The sequence below is a fragment of the Saccostrea echinata genome, unplaced genomic scaffold (genome assembly GCF_033153115.1).
Source record: "Saccostrea echinata isolate AGI-Se365-2 ecotype Australia unplaced genomic scaffold, CSIRO_AGI_Sech_v1 ptg000001l, whole genome shotgun sequence".
Lineage (NCBI taxonomy): Eukaryota > Metazoa > Mollusca > Bivalvia > Ostreida > Ostreidae > Saccostrea > Saccostrea echinata.
The window spans coordinates 47779268-47798767 of record NW_026889750.1 but is presented as its reverse complement, the minus strand read 5'-3'; the positions used below and the strand labels follow the sequence as shown (position 1 = coordinate 47798767).

At 33.3% G+C, this 19500-nt stretch overlaps 2 protein-coding genes across 2 annotated transcripts; both read right to left on the bottom strand.

Annotated features, from left to right (window-relative positions):
- Positions 1-2815: 2815 nt before the first annotated feature.
- Positions 2816-5980, bottom strand: LOC133193355 (mitochondrial fission 1 protein-like). Its single transcript, XM_061329299.1, has 5 exons — positions 5842-5980; positions 5331-5463; positions 5056-5135; positions 3500-3605; positions 2816-3188 (listed from the first exon to the last, which is right to left on the bottom strand). Exons 1-5 carry the CDS (start codon positions 5884-5886, stop codon positions 3100-3102), a joined length of 453 nt encoding a protein of 150 aa, XP_061185283.1. The 5' UTR covers positions 5887-5980; the 3' UTR covers positions 2816-3099.
- Positions 5981-6088: 108 nt separating this feature from the next.
- LOC133193310 (F-box only protein 36-like) lies at positions 6089-12729 on the bottom strand. Its single transcript, XM_061329262.1, has 5 exons — positions 12582-12729; positions 12261-12372; positions 11479-11651; positions 10211-10345; positions 6089-7526 (listed from the first exon to the last, which is right to left on the bottom strand). The coding sequence occupies exons 1-5, from the start codon at positions 12693-12695 to the stop codon at positions 7458-7460; spliced, it is 603 nt and encodes a 200-aa protein (XP_061185246.1). The 5' UTR covers positions 12696-12729; the 3' UTR covers positions 6089-7457.
- Positions 12730-19500: the final 6771 nt, after the last annotated feature.

Genomic DNA, 19500 nt, shown 5'->3' with positions numbered 1-19500 from the left:
GAGGACATTTAATGAGTCTGTAACACTTTGTGTGAGGACATTTTAATGAGTCTGTAACACTCTGTGTAAGGACATTTAATGAGTCTGGAACACTCTGAGGACATTTTAAAGGTGCTTAGACACAGATTTGAACTTAATATTTTCTCAAATTTTCTGTATAATATCTCAACTTATATATTGCAATAGCATTTCACACGAAAATATAATTAAAAACTTATTTTATTTGGAAATTATTGGAACTATGAATTCCGGGACGCATTTGATTAACACATCTTTGCACTTACACAAATTTTAACTTTATCCTTAATATTTAAGAAAAGAAGCGATTTTGTTATGTATTAATGAAAAATATTACACCTATAATCCAGAAAATTCAGAGTAGAAATGTTCGAAAGCAAAATCAACTCATCAGTATTGTCAGTCCGTGCTCTATGATGTGTACAGTTTAACAAATTGAACACACCCATGAAACGTAAATTGTTTTTGTAAGCAGGGCTCGAGCTCTGTTATTGTTATGTTTACAATTCAGCGGGTGTGTTCAATTGTTAAATTCTGCACATACCACTGAGCAAGGACTTAACAATGCTGTGAGTGGGTTTTGCTTTCGAACATTTCTACTCTGAATTTTCTGGGTTATAGTTTTAATATTTTTCATTAATACACAACAAAATTGCCACTTTTCTTAAGTATTAAGAATAAAATTAAAATATGTGAAAGCGCAAGGATGTGTCAATCCAACGCGTCCAGAAATCCGAAGTTTTAATAACTTCGAGATGAAATAAGATTTTTATTATATTTCAGTATGAAATGATATATCAACATATAAGTCATGAAATTATACAAAAAATTTGAGAAAATATTAACTTCAAATCTGTGTCCAAACACCTTTAATGTGTCTATTACACTGTGTGAGGTCATTTCAATAAATCTATCACACTCGCTCTCTGCAAAGACATTTCAATGAGTCCGTTACATTATGCATGAGTATATTGCAGTGAGTCTTTTGCACTTTGTGTGCAGACATTTCTTGAGTTATTTACACTCTGAATGTGTACATTTCAACAAGTTTATTTCAATTATTGTAAGGATATTACATTCTATTTTGAGGACATTTCAAAGTATATTACACTTTGTGTAAAGACATTTTAAAGAGTTTATTACACTCTTTGGGTAACATTTCAATGAGCCTATTGCACTCCATGTGAGGACATTTCAATGTGTCAGTTATGATCTGTGTTGGTACATTCCAATTTATTCTATTACATTCTGTATAAGAGCATTGCAATTTACTCTATTACATTCTGTATTAGAGCATTACAATTTACTCTATTACATTCTGTGTTCATCATTGCAATGACTCTATTACATTCTATGTAAATGCATTCCAATGAGTCTTTTGCATTCTATATATGTACCAAAGACTCTGTGCATTCTGTGTTAATACATGTACATTCCAATGAGTCTATTAGACCAACACTCTGTGTGAGGACATTTCAGTGAGGACATTTCAAAGAGTTTTATTTAAATTCTATGTTAATACATTCTAATGAGTCAATTACATTCTGTGTTAGTAGATTCGAATGAGTCTAGTACATTCTGTGCTAGTTCTACATTTTAGTGATCTACTCTCTATAACATATTTTAGTGCAACAATTTCTATGAGTACATTTTAGTACACTACTCTCTTCGAGTATATTCTGGTGCACTACTCTCTGTAAACACATTTCAGTGTACTCTTTCTATGAGTACATTGAGTGCACTACTCACAGTGAGTACATTTTAGTGCACAACTTTCTGTGAATACATGTTAGTGCACTACTTTCTATGAGAGATTTGAATGCAATCTTCTCTGTAATTTTAGTGTGACACTCTGTGTTTATATTTAAATGTACTACTCTCTGTGAGTACATCATAGTGTACTACTCTTTGTGAGTACATTCTAGTGCAATATTCTCTATGAGTACATCAATGTGCACTACTCTGTGCAAGTACAATTTAATGCATTTCTCTCTGTGAGTACATATTTCATATGTGTAATATTCCTTGTGACAAGACCCTTCTTATGGTACCATCATTTTTGACCTCCTGACCTTGACCTTGGAGCTTGACCTACCAAGTACTTTTGAAAGACTTGCCGCCAGACTTGTCGAAATTTTGAAATCACTGTCAGACATTTGGTCTGACAAAGTCAAATGTTCTGTCGGACTGGACGAAGTACATTTTGTCAGACCAGATACATGTACCTTATTATGACGCTGAGAAAGGAAAATTAATAACTGCTCCAATATGCACGTTATTATTTTCAACAGCGTTCAATCTCACAAGTTTCTTTTCTTAGGAATAGAGTCTTTAATAAGAAACATAAATCATAAAATGACATGTTTCATGTCAATTAAATTGACTATCGTCACCATGCGGCCATCTCTTCTGTTTTGTGACCTTCACCTGCGCAATCCGACCCCGATCTTTTTAAAATTTGGATCACACTCAATTTTTTTCAAACAGTCATTTGGACCAACGTTTTCTTGAAAGTAATCGGTCCAGACAATTTTTACCAGTCTTGTCAACAGGACCGACAGATTTCCACAGGTCTGTAGCCTTATTAATGGACTGCCATATGGGGGCATCAGTATTTCACAAACATATCTTGTTTTTACTGCCACTAGACTTATCAGTTTAGAGTTATGTGCTTTATTCTTCAAGACCTCAATGTTTGACTAGTCTCTATGTGAGAAAAATCCTAGAACCACCAGGAACTACCTCTGCCAAATAAACTAGCTAAAACAATTATGATCATTATACAAGTAGAAGCATTTTTAATCAATTAATCTCATTATCAATGTAAATACATGGTACATTTTCAAACAATTTTTTTATCATTTTGTAAATAAACAAACATAAATTAAAAACATTAACGCATTATGGTAAACAGAAGCATAACTATTTGGTCAACAGTCTCCCTAAGTTCTTGTCACCAAGTACCGCTATCACTCACATCAACAAACTTCAGAGAATCTGAACTGAACAATCTCAGACACTTGTCCTCATTCAAATAAAGGTCCCTTAATATTAACACAAACTGGTCCTTAAAAAACCTGTTCACTTTTTAGACAGAGCTATACCGAGGCTCACCAATCCCCCTATCGCCAGAGCAGCTCCGCCCACAATAGCCATACCCAGTATACCCTCTGTAAAAGAAAGATGATTTTACAACTTTTTTTTCGATACACTTTATGCTTTTCATCCTGTGAAAAATGTGCCATTTAGCACTAAAACTTAGTCACTTGTATTAATATGTGAAAATTTATAATAAAGGAAAAAAATTATCTCTCAAAAAACTTCAATTTATCATATAATTCAAGATATCAGTGTTAAAATACGTACAGAAAATGCAGTTGGGATTTTTTAACTCACTTTAACATATCCATGGTATTAGAGATTCAGATTTTTGAGATAATGAAGTTCGACTGTACTACCATATCTTAACTAGAAACCTCACCTTTGGTCATTTTCTTTTCAATATATTTCTGTAATTCTAAAGCTTGGTGATTCCCAGGTTCTATTTTTTGTAGGGCTTTGACATATTTAAGAGCCTGGGGGTATTCCTGCAGTGAAAATCATGAGATTGGTTTCATTCTAAATTAACTACATATGTATATTATATTATACAATTATGGACTCTCTAGGTGGTGAATATGATTTGTTATTCACCAGAAAAATATCAATATTGACCAAGGCGAAGCCGAGGTCAATATTGATATTTTTCTGAGGAATAACAAACTATAGTCACCACCTAGAGAGTCCATATTTGTTTTATTATATAGTCCAGATTTGAATAAATAAGACATTGAAGGCTGCACGATGATACTTTTTTTTCATTAACGAACCTCTGTCGTAGAAAAAAAAACATACAGATTATACAACTTATGACTTCCGTGATTTCATTTTGCTTCGTGTAAAACATCGAAATGTTTGGAAAATAATCCTGCGATAGTCTTGCCTAACATTTTTCCTGCTCAGATACACAGTGGCTCTAGCCGTCGTTAACGTTGGGGTATTGATTGTGCCATCACAATGCCGCTGCACGTGCACTGACCCTCCGGTGAATACGGCTTCAAATCCAGTGAATATGTAGTGTTATGAACCATTTGCATTTGTATAGATTATATAGGGGCTATTTATAGACTATATTATATTAAAATTTGTTGAAATAAACTATATATTTATATGTAAGTAATTAGAATGCCCAACAAAACTTGTACAATAGTTCATATAGTCTCACCTTAATACTAGTATATCTCACTGATGTGTAATATCACTTGGCATTAATAAGAAGACAAAACCATAAGTACCTGAAGCATTGATAAGGTACATCTCTGCATTACCCCCCCCCCCCTTTAAAGTACCATAATAGAATTAATGATTCTATATTTTTACGAATATATGTGATTTCCCCATCAATTCAATCTCTAAATCATTCTGTTATCTCTTTGACACCGATACAGGAGGATTTAATGTTGTCGCTTCAATTTGCTTCATCTGACTAATCAGCAGAGTGAATTATTCATTGATCAGATAAGCAAAAAAGAGAGGTGTACATTAGAAACTCCTGTATTTCTGTCAATCGAGAAAATGTTATGTGTTCATCTGATTATGGCATATAAAACACTAAGGGTGGGGTTTAGGTTAAAGAGACTAGTAGGAGAACATCTCCCTGACAGAATGTTTGCAAAATTTTATAGGTTAACTTTTAATATTTGGAAAAATGTCTCAAAATAAGGACATCCCCCTTTGTTCATTAATTATTTTTCTTACCTTGTGTATTTTTATATATATTTATATATTTGTATATGGCCAAATTGTGAAATGAAAATGAGTACAAACCAATGGCACAGAATGACATAAAGATAGAATTGATGGGGAAATCACATAAAAATATAAACTCTTTAATTCTATTTCAGTAAGGGGTGGAGGTGGGGGGTGGGGGGTGTTAGGGGGGTAATGCAGAGATGTACGTGATCCAGGTGCCTGTGGACACACCACACGTAACCTTACCTTTATCCTAGTGTAGCCCACTGACATGTAATATAAATAATCTCTACGAGAATTGTCATCTGATGCTTTCTTGAATAAATCTGAAAAAAAAACAACAACATAAAATCACCCCATATAGAGTTATAAATAGGGCAACTGACTTCATTCTGACTTTATAATACTGTATAACGATTTCAATGACAATCTTTGGCATATGTATGCATTTTATTAAACTTAATAATGGTGCTCTGTGTAAATTGTGTAAATCTTCATGCTTTAGAAACATTCACCACTACCTTCTAGTAGGGCCACTCCTTTCTTCATATCATCTATGTATTTACTTCTCACTAAACACCAGGCATACTCAAACTGGGCCTTCTCGCTCACTTGTCCTCGACGAAGCTGGTCATTGTACATCAACTCAAATTTCTGGGATAAGAAAATGGAAGTCAGGTATTATTTGTTTACTGCAATTATACTACACACTATTCATAAATGAGGTATACTTTTTTCTAGAAATTCTCTATCCCGAGATAAATGTCAAATAAACGGGGAAAAGATCACAGTAATACTGATAGCTGAACAAATGTGTCAGATTCAGTATCATTTAATGCCATATGCCTTGCTGAGGACAAGTTACTATTTGTAGTTTTTATAAAAATGACTGATTCACTCACTCAGCAGTGTTTCAATACAACTATGTCGACATCGAGTTAATTCCGTCAGAGGAAATTTGGATTTCTGAATATGTTTTTCTTCCCTATTTTTTCTTGTACATTTAAAACACCATCGCAATTTGTCACAAACCTTAAGATCTGCTGAATCAACTACTTCGTTTAAAATTGATTCCATTTTTTAGGGTAATAAAAGTTCTGTTTCGTTTTCCTGAAAATTCGGATGTCGTCGCCGTCATACGTCACCGGAACGCCTCTAACTTCTTCCTTCTAAAATCGTTAAACTTAGAAAGATTCCGAAAAACACGATATATCGTTGTCATTTCATACTTGAAATATTTCGTAAACAACGTCCTTTTTGGAAAAAAGAGTAAGATCTGTTGACTTCTAATCTTTATTTGATAATTAATGGTAACTATAATATGATATTATCTACACATAAATATACGTCACATTCTTATGTAACTTTAAAACATTTTCTGTTCCACAAGAAATTCTGAATAAGTATCATTTTAATATTCCTTCTAAACTGCATATCAAAAATGTGCAGTTTCAGGTACTTACACAAGGTAACATCTTATTTATTGATTAAGTTGTCCAATTATCTTGATTTCAAAACATTTTAAATGAAAATGCTAGGTTTGGCATAAGTAATTAATTTAATTATTGGTTTGAATGGTTTCAAACAACTCCACATTAATATGAGATTTAAAAAAAAGTACCTGATATTTTATTCTGACTATTTTAATTTATAATAAGTATAAAATTTTAAGTCAGGCTCCAAAGCTACTCAGAAAGGGTTTTAACACAATAATATAATAAAATTCAAATCATACTGCAGTGCCTGTTTAAACAAGTTGAAATCCCTGGAAGAACTATATATGCTGAATAATTTTAAACAAACAGTCAGTTTAAGAAAAAAGTATAATTTAATATTCTCATAGTCAATCCTCCAAACTAAAACTTATGGCACTAGGTCATTGAGCATACAGAGAGTAAATTTAATAAAAATCTGATCTAAATTTTGTAGGCACAAACAACAATAAAAAAAATCACAAAACTATTTTAAAAATTCAATGTTGACATTAATCTAGGTAGAATTCCATTGAGGGTATTCAACAATTTGAATTTTACATTAAGGCAAATTAAATTGTAAGTAATAATTATGCAAAGCATAACTGATTTTTCTTTAAAAAAAAATAAATAAATAAAAAATATACAGAAAGGAAATATGCTGTCTAAATATAAATCTAAGGCATCTAAGACACTGATTTTAAGCAGTATAATGTTGGCCAGTATTATATGAAAACAACACACATTACTCATACAATTCGAGTGCAGGGCACAATAAACAAACAGATCATGTGATGTACTAAGAATAAATGCACATAATTTTTGCTCACAACCCAATATTTTTTAAGAAGTGTATATCCAAAGAACAAAATTGAAAAAACTTGTACTGGAATGAGTACTCTCACATTAAGAGTAAACAATTAAATTTTATTTAAAGTTATGGCAAGCTTTGACTGAAAAAAAAATGAAAATATTTAAATTTAAAAAAAAAAACACTATAAAGTCAATATCAGCTTTCAGGAAATCTGAAATGGATTTGCATTTTTGAAATAAAACATGTAAATTACCCCACAATAAATTACACATATAAGTCAACCAGAAGTTTGAACTGGTTTGATTGTATAGAAGTTATCACAATAGATGCTGGACGGTGAGCAGATTTCCGTGGACTGCTAATTAGGCCGTTTCCATCTCGGTAACAAAGGCGTGTCCACCTTCATGTTTCTTAAGTCTCCTTAGCTGCATCTGTAAAATATCACAAGTTACAAGCTCATGAGAAATATTCAGTTTACATACTATGACCTAGTATTTCATCATTTTAAGTAAGTTTTCTAATTGTTGTTGGTCATATTTTCCGACATAGCATTTTGAAACAAGGGGAAAGCTGTTAATGTGAAAGCAAACTGGATTTTCTTTTGTCTGGACAAAGTTCTGGTATTTTCCAATGAATTATAAAAAAAAATTTCAATTCTGAAAACTTAAGGTAGTGACATTCCAACAATATCAATGTACCCTATGAACATTTTTTGCATAACAGCTGGTATTTTTCTCATAAAATATTAAAAATCAAAATCCAAGTACCAGTACTATGCACATCTCTTGATATATGTACAATTGATCTGCAAAATAAAAAACTTTTTATCTTAAAAACTAGAGGAGGATCTATCTGGACAAATGATATGTACCCTTTTGGTAGCCACCCACCTGCTGTTTTCAGCATTTCAATAACTGGATTTTCCTACGCAAAACCCAGTTAAAAATGAATACCATAAAATCAATTTTATACACTGCCAATCAAAAACAAGATTATCTCAGAAATCACAGAAAATTTTGCAACAATGAGAATTCATTGTCATGAATTCGTGTGATAATCTTAACTTTCTGATGCTTAAACAAGTGGTTTGAAAAAAAAGAAGAAGAAAGAAACATGAGCTAAGAAAAGGTCTTTCAATGCATTCTTGAAAATTACAAGGACATGTATTGAATTTATGAGAAATATGCTAGCCTTCAGTAATGAGTTCCATTTATGATTATGACTTTCTCAAAATTGAGAGACAATTAATGAATATACTTATATTTCAACAAATGATCAACTTTTCATTTAAGCAAAAATAAATTGAACATCTTTGGAATTAAGTGGATCATTCCTTAATTTTTCCTGGGATTTTTTTTACAAAATGTAACAGAAGTTATTGTGAAGTTTTGTGTCTTTGTTTGGAAGATGACTGAAAAATAATCATATTCCACTGGTAGTAGTTCATGAAAAAAAGAACTTTGAATTAATACAAAAATGTAAAGAACTACACACGCTAACTCTCGATTCCCGCCTACATTTTACACCCATTTAATTCAATACTAATGACACTTTGACTGTTGAATCTTTGTTGAATTCAAAGAACAGTTCAATGGTAATTGAATTTTAGGGGTGAAACGATACACCTCCTTCACGAATCGATACGTATTGTATAATTTTGTCTCGGTTCGGTTATTTTCGATACGATACATTTTGATAGAAGGAAACAAATTCAACGTTGTTTTATGCTTTCTTTTTCTAAATCTAGTCACATATTTTACGAATTTTATTTGCAAATTGACTAGAAGAAATTGATTAAAATTATTTGACTGTCAAAAATTATTTTACAAGCTATCAGTCATCAAAAATTTACGTTTTCTATACTTATTTATACTGAGTAACGTGTTACACCTTATCTCAAACCCAACTGAATAACGATCCCGACCGAAAAATGAACCAAACCGAAAATTAGAGATTTTGCACCGTGTATCAAACCGAGAAAAAATACCGCGGTGCATCGATACCGCGGTGAACCGTTTCACTCCTACTGATAATTCTAATGCCAGTGTTAAATAGTTAATTACCCCTAGTTCCAGCTATTAAAATAAGGGGGGTAGACGATATTTTCCATTGAAATCGGGCTTTAAGGCATCAACACATTTTAAAATATCCTTGGATATAAATAAATGTTCCTCAAATCTTTTCTTATGTTTTACGCAAATAAAATTAAACATATATTATTAATAAATTCCAATATTTTAGTTGTAAAACCCTTTGAAATTGGTGAAAAAATAAGCATTTTTGTAGTTTTTGTCTGTAAACATATTTCCCCCCCCCCCCCCCCCCCCCCCGTGAAACACAAAAAGCTTTGGTATGAATTTGTGAAATGACAGTCCATATTACCTGTAAAAAGGAATTTTTGTTTCACAGGGGGGGAAAGATGTTTTAAAAATATTTTCCGTTGAATTCTATAGTGAAAAACACAAGTTTTACCCAAATTATAGAGTTATCTCTCTTTGTTTTCCCAAAGAAATAATGTTTAATGAAAATTCATATAAATATTTATTTAGATATGAAAAATCATCCAAATATGTTAACTTTTGAAAATTGACTTGGAGGTAGGCGGGAGAACAATGCTATCGTTCGCAGTTCTTGTTTAAGCCATGGATAGCTCAGTCAGTAGAGCACCAGATTAGTGATGCAGGAGTCCCAGGTTCGATTCCTTGTCTGGCCATACATTTTCTCCTTTCCTGTTACAGATTTGGTGCCGTTGACCATTCCTGGACTTGCAGGTGAATTAGTCCTGCCAGGGGCAATAAGAACTTGAGTCGTGTCTTAGAGAGCAAAGACAATTCAAGGAGGGAGGAATTTAATGGTTTGGGGCATGAATATGGGTAGCTCAATCTGTAGAGCACCTGATTAATGATGCAGGGGTCCCGGGTTCTATTCCCGGTCCAGCCATACATTTTCTCTTTTCCTGTTACACAAATAAATCTTAACAAAACCAAAAGAACTAGTCTAATTTAAATATTTAATTTAAAGTTAAGTAAATGATTAATCTGAATTGAGTTTAGACTACTTTGGTGTTTACCTAGTGCAGTAGTTCAGTACATTTTGACTTCAATTTGGATTTTACCTGAAGCTGCAGTTTGTTGGTGAAGAATAAACGTCTCCATCCTCTCTCTGCAGCCAACATCTCAAGTTCTGGTGTAATTGGAGTCTCACTGTAACGACGATAAATTCGCTCCCAAAGGTCACAAGAATTACAGATCTACAAAACAAGTCACAATAAAAACAAGATACAGAAACTTAAAAAATGAAATCTAAGCTTTTCTTTTTTTCTTTTCACTTTTCTATTGAAGTTGAACTGTATTAATTGAATGTGGGAATTATCTCATTTACAATTTCAATAATTTAATGAAAGGAAATTACCAGCACTCTACAACATGAGAAATACAGGATTTTTTTTCACTCTAAGGGCTTTTATGCATAATTCCACTTTTATATACAAGAGGCCCAGGGGCCTAGAATTTGCTCTTCAGATAAATTGCAGAACAGGGGAAAAAATTCAAGAAAAAGATGTGAAAATTAATATCCATAAAATCTTAATAGTAAGTCACTGTGTCCTACTCTTGAATTGTTAAACCCTCCTCAGATGCATCAATCAACAAGGTTTTATAGTTCTTGAACTCATTAAAAAGATTTAGAAATGAACAGCCAAAAAATTTCAAGTTTACAGGTGATTGTGACCTACTTTTATATTGACATGACCCAAGATGAATCAACCATCAAGGTTTATTGACATCAGGGTTTTCCATTAATTAGAAGTGAAGAGATGAATTGATTCATTTGAAGAGGCCGAACATAGACTTGCATAAGCAGGCTCCCAGGAGCAAAGCTCCAAGGGGGGAGATTACAGGAAAGGGGTAATTTGATCCTTCACTTCATGGTGTTTGATCAGTACTGAAGTGACCTTGAGACCATACCCGATGCCTTGAAAAATTTAAATGTAAAATATGTACATGTATACTCATTTTTAAATTGATGACCACTGACTGTTGAGATTTTTTAGTAACCACAACTATTTTACATTGCCCATATTATCTCCTCTTGTTTAAGGATCACTGGTGCAAGGATACTCTGTGCCACATTTGATAAATATTGGCCAAGGATTTCTTGAGATATGGCTCACATTCCAAATAGTTGAAGCATTTTCCACACAGTCAGCACACACATTGGCCAATAGCATTTCAGCTTTTTGGATCTTAAGTTCAGAAGAGCTAATAAGCATTACATTTTATTTTCTAAATTTCCTACTGAAAATGTTGATAAAATTAAAAATATGCTGGCTACTGTGATTATATATTAGGATTTGAATTGACTGTTGAAATAATGCTCCCTCACCTCTCTGAACATTTTACAAGTTCTTCCCAATCTCTGGATGTCTTCCAGATCCAAGTTAAGTATAATCCGGATTTGTGCTTCCCTTGGAATACGGCAAATATAGTCTAGTTTCCCATCCCTTACACCAAGTAAATAGTCTAATGTTGGTTCACCAGCTAATCTGACGATCTCACCTTTTTTTTTTTTAAAAAAGATATCAATATAAATTATATCATCAGTGTATTTCTTCATAAAAACAGGGGCTAAGTAATAACAAACAGGGGCTTAGTTAAATTTGCACTATCTAGAATTATTATTGTTCATGTAGCTTCAGAACTGTAGCTTTATGCTAGCATAAAATTCACACAAGCGAGTTTATTGGTCTGAAGAGACGACTAGAAAGGATAAGGAGATGGATAAAATATACAGACTGGTTATAGAATATGTCTATAATTAGGGAATGAAAAGTAGTTGATTGATTAATGCTGGAAAGTGGTGAAATACATCTCCAAAGGATGCAGAAAATCTTGCGCCGTAAATTGCACCATATTTGCATTACGGGATCTGTAGTGTTATGGTCAAAGACTGAAACATAGAACCATAACGCTACAGTTCTGCAGCTATTGTTCATGAAGATTAGGATTATTTTGATACAACAAATCTATAATTTCTTTGTTAAAATGTTTTAGGTTATATACATGTATATAAAAGTGTACTTCTAATATACAGTCTTTCTCACTAATCTGAGTCTTTCTTGAATTAAAGAAAGAATGAGATAATTTTAAGTTTTTTTTCAGACTTACTATGACATCGATCGTCATGTTTGAATTCTTCATATGTGTTCTTAAATTCGTATGGAGGAATATGGGAGTCTGCTCTAGTGGGAGGCACTATTTTCCAAACTCGGAAAATGAACTATATAAATAAATATAAACTTTTAAAAATTAAATGCTCTTATTCAATAAAAAGAAAGAAATGGCGGAAATACGATGAAAATACAAGAGACGGCGTCATACAGCATTTGACCTTAACCTTCAAAAGTTCGTTGTTTACTTTCAAGTTGCATCTTGCATACGTATAACAGTTGTGTGCATTATAAATCACAGAAACTCAACATAAATCACCTCTTTTGGAGTTACAAAGACATGATAGAAGTCTTTTGAAGGTGCAATTGCGACGTCAGTGTAGTCAACCAAGGCTTTGTGTTCGTTTAACCAAACCGGAGAAAAGTTCGCCATCTTTGACGCTAATTTGTTGTCATGGGCAGAACAGTACTAGAGAACTTGTACCGAAGTTAGTCGAGAATTTTAAAGGGCGACAGATATAATGTTATGCTAAGCCATCGTCGCAAGCCACGGGTTTTGTGTCCATTCTGTTTGTGGAAATAGAATGGACACAAAACCCGTGGCTTGCGACGATGATGCTAAGCAAGAGCAAATTTTTTTTTTATAATAATCTGTCTTGAAAATTATATTGATGCCAATTACCACACTGCTCAACGCGTTATCGGCAATTCGGTTGTTATCGGGCATTCGGTGCAAGAAAAGCAATGTTTACAAAACGTAGGTGATTTTAAATTTCTTAATTCAACGATAATTGTGTACTCCACCAAACAAAGTTTGTGATCTTTGGCAGATATATGATTATACTTTCAGCAGCAAAAAATACAAACCAAATCACTCTCTTTCAAAAGATCTACAACTCTTTCAAATGATATTGTATAAAAATTTCGGAATATGTCATCACATTTTAGCTTTTGTAGAAGTCAATTTCATTTTTTTTGTATTAAACAAAATAGTTTATATATTCTATAGACAATCATATACCTGTAGATAAGCAGACTGAAATCAAAAATCCAAATTAAGGGTTAGTTAACAGGCATCTAAAATGTCTCGGTAGGTGAAAACATGTTATCGTCAACAAGGTTGATGTTGCCGGATAATTCGGTTTTTACGGGTGTAAGTTATCGGAAACTCAGGTTAAAAAGTTTCCTTCCTTTAGAAATAGATTGGAAAAAAGTCCATTATAATCTGTCAATCCTTGAAAATTACAAACGTAATGTTTTTTAAGTGATTTTTGAAAATTTTCTAGCTGTCCATTGTTAGTTTTTTGATATACATGTAAATAATTATGATTTTATGATAGAACTACTTATCTGTTCAATCATTTTTCTGTTTTCCTTTAAAGATAGCCACTATTGGCTTCCATCGGTTTCAGACGTAAATGTGCATGTGTACAACAAATCTATAGTTTCTTTAGTTAGTCAGGTCTTACGATCTATTATGTCATTTTTGCAAAAACATCGTCATTTCAAGTGCCCCAATGAGCTAAAAGTTTGTTTTGTCCAATACAGAGCGATAGCATTGTTTGTATCAAATCATTTTAAGGTTTGAAATAGAGGAAATCGAATGAGGTGCAAATATACCGCGAAAAAATATTTCTTTCTTGTTATAATTGGGTATGTATTAAACTTAAGGAGACTATCCTTGTACAAAAACATTGTTCAGTAAAAATAAATAAAATTGATTAAAAAAAAAACAAAACGTTAAAGTCATTTCCCAAACGCTGGTCGATTCACTTCAATTCTTCACATGTTTAACCTTTTCTACAAACAGTGATCCACGTTTTCAATGGGGAAGGGGGTGTGCCAAGGTTCTTTTTCTTTTTTATTTGCTTCACTATAAATATTCAAGTCGCCCGCGTGGCGCAGTGGTTAGAGCGTCTGCTCCAAGAGTCGCGAAGTAAGGAGTTGATCCTTACGTCGCGGGTTCGAATCCCACTGTGGGACGTGGAGACCGGTCCTTCGGATGAGACCGTATAAATCGAGGCCCCGTGTCGCAGTAGGTGCTGGCACGAAAAAGATCCCTCACTGCTCAATGGCCGTAAGTGCCGAGTATAGGACAAAATTTGCAGCTCTCCACCGGCAAGTGGTGGCGTCTCCATATGAATGAAAAATTCTCGAGAGGGACGTTAAACAACATACATACAAACAAACAAATAAATATTCAATATAACTCTGTAAATTCCAGGTGAGGTCCGAACCTCCCCGACACCCCTATCGTAAATCCGAATATGAGCTCCACCTATACATTGAATTGTCTACGGATTTTCCATTCGGCCGATAACGACAAAGAGCACTCCCCGGGTGTGATCGGTCGACAGGGGATGCTTATCCCTTCTTTGCCCCTGAAACAACATGTGATGTTGTTAGAGTTCCGTGATTACTCTGCTCCAAATGTACACTGTTTCAATAGACTTTTGAACTTGAATAAGTTATCTTTATATTTCATTAAAAATAGTTTCTTTCCGTCAGTAACGCTTTTTGTAAACTAGTAAAGTCATTTTATTTTCTCAAAAGTTGGAATTCTTGGTCATATTTTGCCTAACACCCTTTTGGAAAATTCATTTAACCACCCTTGAGTTTAGATTCTTTAATTGCTTTATACCAAACTAATACATGTATGTACTTAATTCTAACAAAAGGAACAACGACTGTTAAGGGGAGATCAAAAATGCAAAGTCAAGGAATAAAAACGAAGCAAGGAAAACAGAGACAAAAGCGAAGAACAGTGCGTAACTGGAAGGCAACACACAGAAAACTAAGAGTGAATTACTGTGAATTTAGCAATTATTGCAATGCTTTTATATTGCGCATAATGCAACGTAAGAATCTCAATAAATAAATTTGGCATTTGTATTTTGGTTACAACAGAGATTTATAATTCAGAGAATTAACTAATACGATATTTTCGAAAAGGTCAAGATCATACACATTTCGGTGATTATGAGATATGCCAAAACATTCATGATCAAAAAACACTCCTTTTCTTAAAGTTACATATTCTAAAAAGAGACAAATGATATCCAAAAATTAGAATTGTGTTCTTGCCACTTTAAATATTTAGATTTAATGAAGATTTCTGTTGTTTCTGTAGATTTTTCCTAACCTATGACAACCTTTGTTTCCGATAACTAAAACCGAGATTTCCGATAACAAAGTGAACCATTCAACCGCATTTCCGATAACATCCTGAAAGTTAAAAAAGGGCTATTTTTACCCTTTAATCACATCTTTGCGAGATTCTGACGTTGTCATATTGTGGACAATAATTAATGTAAGGTAAATATAAGGATTCTGAAGAGAGGGGCTATATGCAGCAATGCCAATCGGCCAAAAACTTGCAAAATATAACAATTTGACTTTTAAAGTCTTCTCAAGACTTACAAATACTATAATAGGATATATTGGGGCTTTATTTTGTATCTGTATTCATTCTTGTTCACAAAAAGCACAATCAACAGCCTCTGTTTCTATTTTTATAGTGTTTATTTCCAATAATTTAATAACCTGTCAAAAGTTGTTATCCACCGAATGCCCGATAACAACCGAATAGCCGATAACACGTTGAGCAGTGTGATTACAGGGAATTCGAAGAGATTGCACTCAAGGAGAGGGCGTAAGTTTTTTTTAAAAGAGCTTGTGTCTGATCAAATATTTCAGAGCTGATACAATTTTTAAAAGTGCAATGGATCTAATTCTCATGCGTTTATCTAGGTTTTAATTTTTTTAAATTTGTTTAGTAAAGTAAGGAAAATATTACCTAGCTTGGACCCATTAGAAAATCCCCCCCCCCCCCCCCCCGAAAATCCCAGATAAAATTTTGAGGAGAATCATTTATATATAACCAGATCACAGACACCTGATGTTACTTTTCTTTTAATAAAAAAAAAAATAAACCCCCTACATAATAAATTCACTTGAATTATTAGGTAGGGGGTAAATATTTTTTTATTAAAAGAAAAATAAGTAACGTCTGGTGCCTGTGAATCAGATAACTGAAGGAAAGCAACTTGCCCCCCCCCCCCCCACACACACACACATGCACAAAAAAGGTTTTCCAGTTTTAGACATGCATGTTTACTTTTTTGTTGTGATTGTTGTTGTTTCACTTAAAAAAAAAAATGGAGGTGGATTTTTTTTATTGGGTATGACCCCCACTCCCTGGAAAAAATTTCCTGTATCCGCGCATGATTCTCAAAAGGGTTCTTTCAATCCAACCATAATAGCTTGAATATTCAGTAATATCAATAGAAATAAAAATACATTTGTATGCATATCTTAATAATCAATACAAATAATGCATTATCTTTTATCTGGGGAAAAACACTTCATTTTAAAGCTTTTCGATGGATTTCCATAGGCTAAACTAATCAAATGCAAAAAAAAAAAAAATGTTTCCTGGGTATAAAATCAGATATTTTATTACTGATCCATACTTTACAATGAAAGACGAACTTTTAGATCAAAGTCTGTCTAAGTACTGATATATATATATATATATATATATATATATATATATATATATATATATATATATATATATATATATATATATATATATATATATATACTTAATTGCACTTACATATTCTGATGACAACAGAGGGGCATACCTTTCTTACTCTCTTACCACCCCTAAATCGGCCACTGATTGCTGCTATCTGCAGTCCGGTATTCTTCGGCAGTTCGGTTAGACATGATCACCATACGCGAATTGTCAAAATAATGGTGAATTAAAAAATGGACGAATGGAGTCTATGCATGTCATTCGTAAGAATGATGAATGTATCTCAGGACAGCTCCTAGAACAAATTAAACTGAATCCCCGTGACAATATATAATTTTTAAACGGTAGAACATTTTAAATGGGTGGGGGTTAGGTATTTGTTTTTATTTTCGGAGACAATTATAGCACAAAAATTATTCTAACCTCTCATTGACCCATCTTAAACAATATATGTTCGATCTCTCTCTCGATCTCTCTCTTCCTTTATTCCTTTTTTGTTAGTCAGATAATTTCTCTTTCCTCTGTGTTTATTTTGGTTTTTAGTTCTGTGTTACTTTTTTTCCTTCTGGAAATATGTATGTTATGTATAGATGGAAGGAACGAAAGAGAGGAAAAAAGAGTGTCTGCATTGTTTACTATATTACCCTCTGAATGATGAAACTACGTCCTCAAGCATGACAGAACGTAACAACAGTCAACATGCACTGCTTGACGACGGGTGATATTCCAGAAAATGTTGACCGCACAGAATCTACACGCGCACTAGCTATTCACTGCTATTATATAAATATTCTTAATTGCATGTAGTTGAGTGTAACATTGAAAAAAAAATCACCCCAAGAAAACCATTGTCATCCTCGGCTGCGCCTCGGTTGACAATGGTTTTCTTGGGGTGATAATTTTCATTGTTACACTCAACAATGTGCAATATTTATTATGTTATACTGAATGTCTTATACAAATACATATTACATAAATTCTGCGCAGTCAATCACCCGTCGTCAAGCAACATTGACTGCTGCTATGCTGGAGGGCGTAGCTTCATTATTCAGCGGGTAATAATATTTTATATTATACTTTCATGTAAATTACTAGTAGTCAAATCTGATTCGTCGAGAAACATTTGTTAAAAAACACCGCTGAATGATGAAGCCACGCCCTCCAGCGTAGCAACAGTCAACATTGCTTGACGACGGGTGATATTCCAAAAAATAGTGACTGCGCAGAATGTATGTGCGCAAGGTTCACTTAAGAAATAAACAACAATGTTAAAAAGTTCTCTGGGAAATGAACTTGGTTGGTCACGTGATCAAATCCTGTGAAGCCCGAAGGGCTTCTCAGAAGATTTGATCACGTACCAACCAAGTTCATTTCCCAGTGAACTTTTTAACATTGTTGTTTATTACTTTTATTTACATTTGAGATGAATATTCTGAAAAGAACTGCATTTATTACACGAACGGCCTGCCGTATTGCTATGTTGTGACGCGCAATGACCTAGAAGCTGTTTGGTCTTGAGAGTTCGCCTCGCTCCAACATTTGAATACCTCCATTGATGTTCAGCAGTCCAGTTTAGGAAATATCAGTTCATAATGAAAAAAACAATGATCGTTACTGAGAATAATCTTACTATTATTGTATGAGTTCTTAATATATGAAGTCAAACGCGGTGGAATCGTCTTCAGTTTACATACCTTCAAAGGAATTTCGGGTTAAAAAGGTAAGCGTGATTTTAGGCTAATTAAAAACATTCTTCACACCGGAGAAAGAACTAATGATCATATTTTGAACGAAATAAACATATATGTTTCAATAATTTTATCTTTTTCATCGCTTTAACGGCTTAGAAGTTCCGAAACCAGTGTCACTGTGACAGAAATATGTGGACAAGATATCATCTCGCTGTGTGATTCGGTCACGCCATGACCTCTGACCCCCTAATAAGTTCATACAGAATTGAACATATTTTCTCTTCAATAGGTTCATCTAAGAAAAATATTTGCAAATGTAAATAATGTTATTTGTATTCGTATAATACGTTCAGTATAATATGATAAATATTGCATGTAGTTGAGTGTAACATTGAAAAATTTCACCCCAAGAAAACCATTGTCAACCGAGGCGCATATTTATATATTAAAAAATCTTTCTCGACGAATCAGATTCAACTAATTACATGAAGTATAATAAATGTTTTTGTATAAATCATTCAGAATAATATGAATATTGCATGTTTTGAGGGTAACATTGAAAATTTTCACCCCCGAAAACTATCGCGTCTCGTTGACATTGTTTTTCTTGGTGTAATTTTCTTTTAGTGTACCCTCAATTACATGCAATTTTTATATAATATCAACTTGTGCGCATCAGCATCAGCAGCAAGTGCGATGATGCCCACAAGGCCTTAATATTGCTACTTGAGAGTGTTTATAACAATTTTGTAGATGTCCATTCACTATCATTTGTATCTCACGATAAATTAAAGACAGCATCAAAACTAATGACTTTTCAACACTCTATGCAACAATCTCCCACGCCATATCAAAGACCGAACTTTTTAACATCAGTAGATAACTGCTTGTTTACGAAATCGTTACATCTTAGACAAGAGAACGAATAGTACTGGCACGACTTAACAAGTTGTTGTCATTTCCGGTTTTTGTAATATTCATTCATTTCATATATTTTGTTTTGA